Genomic DNA, 12,857 nt, shown 5'->3' on the forward strand with positions numbered 1-12,857 from the left:
AACTACGTAATATAAAGGTACTAAGAACCAGTTCTAACAGGTAAAAAACAAAAAATAATTCCCCAATCCCAAAACAATAAAGGCTTCCTTCCATAAGAAAAAGTGTTGTCTTAGCAGGCTCTTCTTCTGCTCTCCTTGCACTCTACCCTTGCTCAATTCTTGACATCAATTTCATGGTCTTCTACACAGATTTTTCTGCTCCCCTATCCCCACTACAACTCTCAGCCTCCACCGAGGCACAATGCCACACCTGATGCCCTCACATGGTGTTGCGTGACCATCACATATTCATCACCTTCATGCTGACCCCTAAGCTTTTATCCCTTTTCAAGTAACTCCTGCACTTGGCCACCTGCTTTAGTGAAAAGGAAAAATACTGGGTAGACTGCATACCCGACCACCCGCCAAAGCTTACAGGAGAGCTGGGACTGGAAATGTGTGTTTGTGTGATGGGGCTCTATGCATCTCTTTTGCATGGGAACTTTGCTGCTAGTGCTTCTGGGACCAGATGGCTCTTAGCTCATGTTTGAATTTCTTTCCTGGTGCTGTTTTTTTGTATGATTTCTTTGTGCTTATTGTTTTCCTCTGGGAAGGGAGAGGAGGACAATAAAAGATAGTATCCCTTCAGATGGACAAAATGGAGACCTATCATCCTTGGTCTTCCAAAACATCTGCTTATTTCTTGATTACCATGGCAAGTCCAACTGTTCATGACTGAAAGCTGTGCTGGCTTATTACCAGCAAGATGCCATAGGTGTAATCCATCTGGGCATTTGTTCGTGTCCCCAGATCATAGAATCATAGAATCACAGACTGGTTTGGGTTGGAAAGGACCTTAAAGCTCATCTGGTTCCAACCTCCCTGCCATCGACAGGGGCACCTTCCACTAGATCAGGTTGCTCCAAGCTGTGTCCAACTTGACCCTGTCATTTGCGGGTTTCCATGTGTGCTGGCTCATCAGCAAAATCAAAGATGGAAACTGAAATGGGAAATGAGCTTCCCTTCTTTTTGGTGTGAGGGTCAGCCAAGGAGAACATGTGTGGCATGGCCATGTTGCAGGAAGCTTGCGGAACATCTGCACTGAATGTGTTTGTGCAGAAGCAGTTCTTCTGTGGTCTGGTGTCATTCACATAGCTGTGTGGCTGCCTTCTAAAAGAAACAGTTTTGGTGGATTTGTTTTTCTAGTTCTGGGAATTATTAAAGCAACTTAAATACCCTGTTTGGCCTGCCAGATCTTGCTCACTTGTCCCTTGTTCACCCACACTGGTTTTAAGCAGTATTTTTAACTGCAAAAAAGCTGCTGCAAAAAGCTGTGTACCTGGGAAGAATGGGCTTTTTGGGAACTGCTTGCTCTCATGTGATGCCTGGGGGACTGAAATGCCCCAGTGTGCTGCTGTGGGAAACCTGACCCTAAGCAGATGCTTACAGGAATACCCTGAGCAGTCTGGGTCTGAAGTGGAAGGTGAGAAACCTCTGCCAGGGTCTTTGCCATAGTCATACAATGCTGGTTGTATGGTATATGATGGGGTTGGGGCTGTAATTCACTCATCCCTGAGGCTGAAGGAGCAGCTGTTAAGGTTACAAGATTAGCAATTGGTTTCCCTACATTTTCCTTTCACTTTTTTTTTCCCCTTATTCTTCTTGATTTTCTTCTTAATTAATCTAGTTGCGTCACTAGATAAAGGTTGAGAAGCAAACAAAATTCTTTGTTTTGCTGGTGCCAGCTGCCTCTACAACCCATTTCTGAAACTGGGTCAACATAATTTGTCCACTTCCTCGTGGAGAAAAGAGTGTGATATACTGACCTGTAAGGAAGGGAAAACTGATGATAAACTAGAGTAAGCAAACATAAGAAGAAAAGTGGGGGTTAAGTAACTTAGATGATATAAAGGTTGTAATAATGGTGGCTTGTAATAAAGCCTGCAAGTATTTCTGGTCAATGAAGGTCAAAGCTTTCAAGATGCTGAGCCTGCCCATTTACAGGAATAACTTGTGGCTGTGAAGCTTGTGCTTTCCAGACAGATGGACATCACAGCAGATGCTCATGTACTGCGAGCAGGGCTCTTATGATCTCTACTTTTGGAAAATGGAGGTTTAAAGTGTGACTGCTGTAGAGTCTGGTCAAGCTTCTGTGAATTTAACAGAGATAAAGAGCACCTTTGTGACTGCGGTGTGGATTTTTACAACGTGGATTTTTACTATGTGTAGAGCCAGCCTAGGTTTTGAAAGGTATAATAGGTCCTAATTATTCAAAGATAACTTACTTCTGTTTGCAAACCAGATGGCTTGACAAAAACGAGGATGACGGTCAGATTGTCAGAGAACTAGTACCTGCTGGGGAGTCACCAATGCTGAAAAGTGAGTTTAGCTTTGAAAAAGACAAGGTCTGAGTTTGACCTGCATATGTATGTATTTGTTTCCTTTATTCTACTTTGTAATCTATGTCGATTCACAGTAGACATAGATTACACACAGTACTGGGTGTTTTTTGGCATTCTTATGCAAGAAGCAGAAGTGGGTTGCTCAGAAGAAAATGCCTTTGACCCTTAACCCTAGTTTACAAATGAGATTAATTTGGAAAAAAGAGAAAATTGCAACATAAGTGTAGAAAAAATCTTTGATTTTTAATGTTATAATTTGTTTAAAAACTGCTTTCGTGTTCAGGTTTCTCTGAAGGATCTTGAATCACCATTGCTTTAGTAGAGTAAATTTCATTGAATAACACTGTGTTCCCTGAAGAAAATCACCGAAAGATTAAATTGTCCTTTTCTGAAGAACCAGGGCTCAAATAGTACAATTTTCTTTAGAAAATCGCACTTACAGAGCTCAGGCTGAGATACTTTATGTTCTGTTTTAGGAAAAACAATCAAAGTTATTGAATTAAATTGTAAATTAAAAAAAAAAAAAAAGTTAAATCACTTCACTTGCCCAAGCCATTTTTACGGATTATTAATCATCTAACAGTGAGAGAGAGGCATACAGAACATTTTCTGCTTATTAGTGTTGGATCTCTTATGTTTTGCTGAATAACTCTAAGGTGTGACATCTTACCCAGTGTGGCCCTAAGATGCTGGATACATGAACAGAGGAAAAAACTCCTTTCTATATCTCTAGCTGGAGCCCTTCTTTCCTGTATCTCTTTGAAGCTGATTGCCTGGCTGAGCACTGGAAATGCCACTTGTGTGTCTGTGTTCTGTAAATTGATCTCTCTAGATGTCAGTTATCACATCAGCGTGAAGACAGGAGATGTCCCTGGTGCCAGCTCAGACTCCAGAGTTTTCATCAAACTCTACGGTGAAAAAGCAGACTCCAGCAAAGAGACTCTCTTAGTCTCTGATAACGATCTAGGCAATTATTTTGAACGTGGTCGAGTGGATGAGTTTACTATAGATACGACGGACATTGGGAAGGTAAGAATTAATTGTAGGTGGCTCTGCACTTCATGCAAGTGTCTGAATTCCCAATCAATGTAACACTCAGGACTGAATATGAAGTTTCTGACTTTTACACTGGATATGGAGAAATACATTTTCTACAGACTGTTACACTGGCACTCTGATGTGCATACGGGCATGTGAAGAATTTTGTAAGTTTATAGTGAAATACATATATAAATCATGTACATGTACATAGTGCAAGAACAGGGTGCCAAGGATATGGGTTTTTTATATATTTTTAAGTGCATTCTGTTGGGCTTTTTTCCTGCCCTTTTGGTTTTTGTTTGTTTTTTTTCAAAGATCAACAGAATACTGATTGGACATGATAACGTGGGTCTTCGGTGTGGCTGGTTCTTGGCCAGTGTCCAGATCATGGTTCCAGTCCAGGGAAGGCAATACATGTTCCCCTGCAACCGATGGCTTGACAAAGATGAGGCTGATGGCAGAGTGGAAGTGGAGGTCTACCCAAGTGAGATTTTGCCTATTGAGAAATGTAAGAGAAGACACATTGAGAAATGCATGCTGTTTTATAGCTAGCACTAAATTTGTATCACTAGCATTCTTAAGGTACAAGACTCCGCTGTGTTGTTAGTCACCAAAACCAAAAAGAGCTGTCCCAAAGAGCTTATGTTTGTAAGAAAAGTAAATTATTCTCCTCATGTTTTGTTTTCTAAAACAGCTGAAAAACATTACTGAGGTTTTAATTTCTGTTTCCCGAGATCGTACGAAAGATTTATGTCCTGAGCAGCAAAACAGAGCACAAGGCACTGTGCTTCATTGCAATATCAGCAGGTTCTGCTTTATTCACATTTACTGCCTTCCAGTCCCAGTGCTTCACCAGCATACATCCCATCCTGCCTGTATTACTCCATTGCCTGGAAGAGAGGAGCTGTTTGACAAATAAGGACCAAATCCCTACTGCATATTTGAGTTTCATCAGTAGATACATTTTCTTTTAAGGATATGGTTAAATTTGCCTTGGGATCTTGAGAAAGGATGCTGTGGTTTTCCTCTGCTCTGTGTAATTCCCTCCCTTGTATAATATTAAGGAGGTCATTTATCCACATCACAGTTAAAACTGGAATTAGATTTCCTTTTAAGGCTCTATTTTGCACCACTCTGACACTGGCTTAATACTTGTTAAAGGAAAACTGTTAAGCTAGTCCTTCAGGAAAGAGCTGTGTTATCTCACTTTTGGTTTAGATAAGAGGAAGTAGTCGGCTACATGGTCATTTGTTAAGACAAGGTAATTTAATTTTGAACCTGAGCCCTAGGGACTGTTGTTATTTGAGCTTCTCTGCTAATTTAATGGCTTTATTTTTGGAGTAGTGATAAACTACGAGGTGTCTGTAGTTACTGGAGACGTGCGGGCTGCAGGCACCAACGCCAAAGTCTTCATGCAGATTTATGGCGAGACTGGCAAAACTGAACTGATCACCTTAGAAAACAGATCGAACAACTTTGAGCGGGGAGCCACAGATATCTTCAAGGTATGATGAAGGCAGTCATTGCCGCTTCTATGAGCGTAAAGAAATGACCAACCAAACCTGAAACATCAACACAATAATTGGCCCAATCATACGAACAATAGACTTTTAACAAAATTGCTGTTGGTACCTGCTGACCTTTATCCGTATTTTGGGGAGGTTTTGTGTTTCTTTGGGAAGTTCTGTGTTTTGGGGAGCGACTTTCATTTTCTGAGGGACTGGTAACAAAAATAGCATGGAAGAATACAGTCTAAGAGCAGCATTTGTTTACCTTTACTTTCAAAAGTAGGTACTCATGTTAGACCTCAAAAGACCTTAACGTTCTATTTGGGCCTGACCACATGTTACTGTCCCTTTTCTTTATCTAGCTGGGGAAAAAGAAACCCCATACAGAATATAAGATATCCTGGCCTTGCTTCTGGTCACATATGCTGTTAACCATAGGTACATGTTGTCAGGCCAACCCTGCAGAGGTTTGCTGCTGTAATTTCTGAGAACATGTGAGTGCCCCATGGATTTTACTGCCTGCAGCACCACTCCAGGGTACACTGCACTGGCATGGTGCTTAGGGTGTATAGCACACTCCTTCAGATACCCGTCCGGCCAGTATTTAGGTAATGGCATGATCTTCTTCTGTGGATGAGGTTTCAGAGCAAGGACCGGATGTGCTGTCAGAGCATGTCATATCCATGTCCTTGTATTGAAGCAACCTCAGGAGACAGCAAAGCACAAAGTACAGATGGAAGTAGGCATTAAGGCACACCTGTCATATATGCTCACAGCGCAAGGCTCAGAATGGTGATACCTTGGTCTCCTTGTGAATTTGCAGTCCCACAGAGGTGGGATCCAGCTTATCACAGTTAAGCACCTGCCTGGAGCTGATCATGGAAGACTGGGGTATTCTTTCTATTATCACTGACCAAATGAAGGTGCCTTTATCCACAACTTTACCACAGTTCTGAAATGTGCGTTTTTGAGATCAGTTCAATTCTCCTGCCTCAGTTTCATGCTTTTATAGAATGGAGTTAGTACTGTTTATCCAATTTTAATGAGTTCTTTGGGATGTAAGATGACTAGCACCTTATAAATGCTTGCTTTTTTAAGACTGTCTATAATTTTAAGATTAGGCTTCTCCAATTCTAAAAGAAATAAGCTTTCAAAATTTATGAGTAAGAGCTATTAGCCCATATCAGAGTTATCGTAAAGCCATATGTACAGTGTTCTGCTTACATAGCCATGCTTATATTCTCAGATGGTTATTGCTGGACTTCAAAGTTCTGCCCATTTTCAGTGTGGGGTTGGTTGTTATTTTTTTAATAAGCACACAAGGAAGAAGCTCTGAGGCATTAATATAAAAATTCTCTATCTCTTTCATTATATGAATATTTACAGAAAGATATGGGTAATAATAAGACTCTGTGAGCGACATGCTAATAGGAAATGACATCAGTTACAAGACAGGGCAAGCAAAATGATTATAGCAAATCCAAGGGTAAAGCAATGTAAGAAAAGACACATTTTTTATGCAAGGACAGCTGGATCAGTTTTAGTTTTCTGATAAGCATCTTGTGTGCAATTGATTTTGGTTTAATCTGCTGTAGAAAAATTGCTTCTAAACTGAAACCTTATATGTGAAGTTGCCAGAATTCAGCCTGAAGCAAATGCTTGCAAGTTTTATAACATAAACACTGCCTAGCAGCATAAGCAATCACCAGAAACAAGCCATTGGTTGTTGAAGGATTTCATGGAGTAAAACTTCCTATCCAACTTCATTAGGTAGTAATCTGGACAAATAATCTAAATGAACAAGGTTTCGTATCTGCTGGAGAGTATTGACTGGAGAGATGGAAACCTTCTTACTGATACAGCTGTCTGCCACTGATGCATTGTAATCACTAATAATTGTATCCTCTCTGCACAGTAGTGAACTGAGAAAGTACTTTTCTAATTTTCTGGATGAGAAGGATGGTCCATGTCAGAGAACAGGTTATATGAGTCCAAGTTTACTGCCTGTTTGCTTTACCATCATTGCTTCTTGCTTGGTTCTTGTCTTGTGCAAAGTATTAAATGTAACTTATTATTAATTTAAAAACTACCTCAGGGATTGAGAATCTGTAAAAAAACTAATATGATATTCTAGCGTATTCATATAGAGAACATATAGACAATACTGGTGAGGAGAGCAATGGCAAAGTAGGGAGCTCAGTAAATATGGATTCAGCTCCTATCTTAGCCATGGTTGTTCTGAATATATTCAGCTCAGTCTATTCAGAAGATGAGATTTGGTAATGGAAAGTGTGAAAGAATAAAATAGGAAGGAAAAAGAAAAGGTAAGCTTGCATAAAAAGTTGATCCTATACTTGCTTAGATGCTTTGGGTGCTAGAGGTGATGCTCCTCATTTTTAAGAATGCACTTTATAAAGTTGAGATGTCTTATATCCTCCTGGATGCTGACTTTCCCTTGGTGACAGAGAGAGGCTGCAGATGTTGGCAAGATATATAAGATTCGGATAGGCCATGATGGGAAAGGCATTGGGGATGGCTGGTTCCTGGAGAGCGTCACGCTGAAGCGGCTTGCCAAAAGGATAAAGGACTCTGATGAAAAGAAGAAGAAAAAGAAGAAGTCCGAGGAGGAGGAAGAAGAGGAGACCAAGGAGGAAGAAGTAATGGAAGTCTATACGTTTGTGGCACACCGCTGGCTGGCTAAAGATGAAGGAGATAAGGAGCTTGTGGTGGAGCTGGTGCCTGATGGAGAATCTGCCCTGGAGGGTAAATGTCAGAGGGAATGTTTGTGTGTATGTGGATACAGCAGTTGCATGGAGATACAGATAATCACGCTGTGGTGCTTTGCAGGACCATTTATGGCCCTGCCGCAACACCATTGCCCCAGGTCTGCAGTGTAGCTTACACTGTGGTTTGATTAATCAGCTCTGGCAGGAAGAGTACAGTGGTTAAACTAGGGGAAAGTAGGAGGAGACAGCCCGAAATGGGAGTATCCTAAAGATACTCCCATTCTGTAGAATGTCTGTAGATACAGATCTCTACAGATATCTGTAGAATTCTTCAGGGCTTCTCACCGGTCTTGAATCACACAAGTTACCACTTTGGATGGGACTTTGGCAAACTCTAAGTGTTCACATGTTTAGTGACAAGGGCTGAAGAAAGATAGAGCTGTTCATGTTTGAAGATAGAGGCAAACAAGCTCCAGACAAAATCTTCATTAAAGCTGACTTGTGCTGGCATTCTGGGGCTGCATCAAAGCCATGGATCTGATGAAATATGGCTATTTCTGGTCTTCTCCTGATCTGCTCTTGCAATTTTACTTGCAGAAAATACGTATGAAGTCCGTGTTCTCACTGGGAGTGTGTGGGGGGCTGGGACGGATGCTAATGTCTTCTTGAGCATCTATGGCATAGGAAGAGGAGACACGGGTGAGCGCCAGCTGAAAAGGTCGAATAATCTCAACAAGTTTGAAAAGGGACAGGTAATGCATAAACTCAACTCATTCAAGGAAGCAGGAGGCTGGCAGAGCTGTCAGTTATGCTGGCCTTTATTCTCCGCAAGGCGTGGCTTCTTCTTTCAGCTTACAGCTCAGATGAGTTTTAATTCTTAGATATATTATTTAAAACAAAGTGCTTCTAAACATTTTTCAGGGTAAATCCATTTGAATAGTAAGCTGAGCACCAATTCTACATTGAAGCTACCTTTTGCATCTGCTCCCTGTGAGCATTCTGGTAATAATGTTTGAAAACTACAAACTCTAAATTAATGTTGGAGAATATTTGTGAGGGAGCTCAAATATGTCAAAATTCAGATTACAAATATGATTCTAAATGTTCTACTCAGCTACTCAAGGAATAAAAACAATATTACACTATGTGCTGTAATCGCATTATAATCCAGTCCAATTGAACAATATCTCTTGTAGGTTAAATACTTGCCATAAAAATGTTCATGAACAATTAACAAGCTAGTATTATAGCCAGGTATTGCTTAAGGAATAATTCTGAATAACAAAAAATTACAGAAACAATAAGCAGCTGTGGAAAACTTGCAATCACAAAAAAAGAGCCTAAGGCTGTTAAATAAGCATTTGCTGTGATTTATAAACTTGGCACTGGTGAAACTGCAACCTGCACATGGTTTTTCATTCAGTGGGAATAGCTCCAAGCTGCAAATATAACATTCTGTGCTCTTGGAAATAGAAACCCAAAGTCCACCAGCAAGTTAATCACATTAAGATGCTTAAAGTGTTATGATAACAAAGGCCATCCTGTCACACTAATACATGTAATAAATGAACCTCTTGGTTGTAGTAAAAATAGGAAGAAATTCTGTGGTTTGAAATAAAACACATGGAGGTGCACAGGAGAGTTTCAATGTAGTCAATACTTTTGTGTCCAGTTCCAGATTCAATCTGAGAGAAAATACTAAACCTCAAAGGGATGAGACTTAGAGCAAATGAGTTAAACATAGAGGAAGCTGAAACTGAGGTAAAGAAAGGAGTGAAGGGTTGTGCAACTCAATTTAACTGCCTTGTAGAAGCCAAGAATGAGTGTTAATGGGAGAGCTCAACTCTGTAATTATCTTACTACATCCACGAAAAGTAGGTGTAGAAATACCTGTTGTTTTAATAGGGAAAAAGATAACCCTTGCCCATTTCCTGCCTTTTTTTCCCCCTTTCTGGGAAATCTGTCATTTGCCTCTTGCCTCCTGTGCAGGTGGATGTGTTCACCATCAAAGCCATTGACCTGGGTGAGCTGAAGAAGCTGCGTATCCGCCACGATAACTCGGGAAACAGTCCAAGCTGGTTCCTGGAGAGAGTAGAGATTGTTGACCTCAAGGACAGCACCACGTGAGCAGCCTGTTGCACCCTCTTTGTATGGTCAGAAACGGGGGCACATTCTCAGGATCCCACAGAACCATGGGAAGGTGCAGGAGATACAGGAGGGTATCACTGTAGTTCCTTGTCATCTCACAGGAAGCCTTGTGATGGTTGTGCTGCAGCACCTCTGTGGGCGGTTTTGCTGCCCGAGCATCTCTGCAGTTTGGGATCCAGCAGTGTTTTGAAAAAAACCTCAACTTTTCTCTGTTTCCCCCGTGAGGCACTCTCCCTCCTTGCAGAGCCTGCACTCATGTTTCCTTTCAATGCTCCACTCTGGAAGTTCCTGACCTCACATTTTGTTTGTCTTTTGTACTTAATGTGAAGATCTGGGCCAAACGCAAGCTGCAGTCTAAGCAAACTTCCATGATTTTCACAGACAACTGGGTAACCAAAGCCTGGGCTGTAAGAAACCTGAAATACAGGCTTGCCTTTTATCTGGAAGATGCTTGAAGTCACATGCTTAATAGCTGTGCAGTGGTCTGGTGGATGGGACTGCTTGTAAGGACCTCAAAATAGGTCCGTTCTTCCTAAGTGTAAAATGCCTGAGAGACTGGAGGTTCCCCTGAGTTATTTAACTTTTTCTGGGAGTGAAAACCAAAAGAAATCATTTGTATGAGGTTGACAGCTCAGAAACATCACTTTACAGTAAGTGCTCCCTAACCGATTTACAGATTTAACTCCCACAAATGATACAGAGCTCAAACAGATGTATTGTTCAGCTTCAAGTATTTTTGCTTTTTGTTTTAAAGTAGCCTCTGATCTCTGCTTGTGTATGTTATTAAAGCCTGTGAAGTACTGTGTAAGTGCTGGGTGCTGCTGTCATTCTTGTAGGTATTATTTCCCATGCCAGCGGTGGTTAGCAGTTGAGGAAGATGACGGTCAGATTGTCAGGGAGCTGGTCCCAGTGGATGAAGCATTTGTAAAGAAAGATTCGGAAAATGAAGGCCAGTCTCTTGCAACGCTGGGCCTGGAACAGAAAGGTTTATGTTAGCCTTGTATTTCTTCCAGTGTGGGGTTGAAAAGAAACCAAGTTATTAGCACTGCTGAGGGCATTGGCAGTTAACATGCACTGGGCTGTGCGTAATTCTGCCCAGAATATGAAATTTTCAGGTGTTAATGAAGTGTGAAATGCATGTTAGCCAGTGAGGATGGACATTCCTCATTTTTAGGTGATTTAATCATCCTGCATGATTGGACCCAAAGTGAAAAAGCTGGGAAGATGTATAACACATTCAGACATCATCTCTTAAGTGAAATGCACACTCGTTACTAATATCTGCGGCACGAATCCCAGTCCTTTCACATCGTGGGCTGGGATCGTTGAACACTTCAACATAAACCAAGCAGAGAGCAAACATGACCAGAGAAAGAGAAGGGACCTATATATGTCTTACTTTCCATCCTGCTGCTTGCGTCCATTGTCTTCCAAAATAACTTTGTCTCTCTTGTATGTAATTTTGCACAGTAACCACAGAGCAATGACACACTCTTGCATCTTATACTGAAAGGTGCTGAGTGCCCAGCACTTCTGTTTCTTCACTGCCAGCGAAAAGTCCTAAACTCACCCCTCATATGCTTTCAAATACAAGAATAATTTCCACAAATTCTATAGCCAACAGATTTTCAGAAATTGGGTATCCCTTTGGTTCAGGAGGACCTTCTGGCTGAGCAGCATCTTGGAAACATATGTCTAACTGTGGAAGAAAGGTGACCATTTGGAAATCTTGAGTAGGTTTTTGCAGTGCAGTGATGACTATAATAGACTTTTTCACTATTTTCATGAGTTTAAAATGCCTGCTAGATGATGGTGTGATAGAAATCTCCCTAAGGATGCTGTGATAAAGGGTGTGTTCATGAATATGAACTGCATACGTCAACCTGCACATACTTTGTGGTATGTGCTATATGCACATATATATTATTTGGTGCTATTAGAATAAGCGGGGTAATGTGTTGGGTTTTTTAAATGAAATAGCATTATAGGCAGAGGTAGATTTGAAGAGCTTTACAGATTCCCAGGAAGCAAATGGGAAGGCTTGAGCACATTTCTTATCTATAGATATGCAGACAATGTACTGAATGGCTGGAGCAGTACACTGAGTCTGCAACCAAATATCCCAGCTCACCCCAGGAGCTACCACAGCATACAATGAGAATTAGAGATTACAATCAAAATAAAACCCAAACCAAACACATATATGCAATGAAAAGTAGAGTTAGTTTCTTCTCAGACTTCACACCCTTTAATCAAGGTATTTTATCTGACAGCTAAATCAACAACATACATTGTGAAAGTGAAAACCGGGGACAAGAAGAATGCTGGGACAGATGCCAATGTCTTCATCACACTCTATGGAAGTAAAGATGATACAGGTATGGCTTCACATAATGGAAAAGGATAGCACCTCACTGCTGGACACCTGAAAAGGCAGGTCGTGGTTCCCTCAATACCCATTCTTCACTCCTGTTTAGCACAATTCCTTGTTCTTGCTGTCCCCGCATATATCGTGATAAGTGGGAGCATACCACCAGCTGCTATAAATCACTGCTGAACTTTGCGATGCTGATTTGCACCAGCAGCTGATGTAAAGGCTTTAATTTCAATTACAGAAACAGCACAGTTGACTGGGACTACATTACCAAGTACTGAATGCAGTGAATGATTTGCTTTCCTCAGAGATGAATCAGCATGCTCCTGAAATCCAGTTCTCTGCCTTTTGAGTAGCTCAAAAATATTTAATCAGCTGATGAACAAATCCTCTTGGAAACAGCCAAGCTGTGTGTGCAGCAACTCAGATGTCTATGAGACTGATGGGCAGGACTGATTTCTTTAGCTGTGAACATAGCACACCGGCATCGTCCCTGTGATTCTGCCAGGGGATCACTCAAGAAAGGAATTCTGTGTATTTTGCTGATTGATGCAGGTTTGGGTTTGGGGGAAGGGACAAAGCTCAGATCTTGTGATGAAAAGCCATTTTTTTACATTTTAGCCACTTCCCTCATGCCACTGTTGACATTCCCAAAGGATTTGTTTCACATGCTGAACAA

General features: G+C 41.1%; 1 protein-coding gene across 2 annotated transcripts in view; it reads left to right on the forward strand.

Annotated features, from left to right (window-relative positions):
• LOXHD1 (lipoxygenase homology PLAT domains 1) overlaps positions 1-12,857 on the forward strand; it is a 170,595-nt gene that overhangs the window by 85,176 nt on the left and 72,562 nt on the right. Inside the window, exons 15-23 of one of the 2 annotated variants that reach the window (XM_062611784.1) lie at positions 2,282-2,358; positions 3,214-3,410; positions 3,738-3,930; positions 4,767-4,927; positions 7,396-7,693; positions 8,254-8,408; positions 9,646-9,779; positions 10,641-10,789; positions 12,078-12,182. In XM_062611784.1, the coding sequence (XP_062467768.1) occupies positions 2,282-2,358; positions 3,214-3,410; positions 3,738-3,930; positions 4,767-4,927; positions 7,396-7,693; positions 8,254-8,408; positions 9,646-9,779; positions 10,641-10,789; positions 12,078-12,182 (1,469 nt within the window). Of the gene's footprint in view, positions 1-2,281; positions 2,359-3,213; positions 3,411-3,737; positions 3,931-4,766; positions 4,928-7,395; positions 7,694-8,253; positions 8,409-9,645; positions 9,780-10,640; positions 10,790-12,077; positions 12,183-12,857 lie in introns of those variants that run through there. The other variant, XM_062611783.1, reaches the window with a different exon arrangement.

This window comes from Pezoporus occidentalis, unplaced genomic scaffold, assembly GCF_034315485.1.
Source record: "Pezoporus occidentalis ecotype Australia unplaced genomic scaffold, CSIRO_AGI_Poc_V1 ctg157, whole genome shotgun sequence".
In the NCBI taxonomy this organism is placed as follows: domain Eukaryota; kingdom Metazoa; phylum Chordata; class Aves; order Psittaciformes; family Psittacidae; genus Pezoporus; species Pezoporus occidentalis.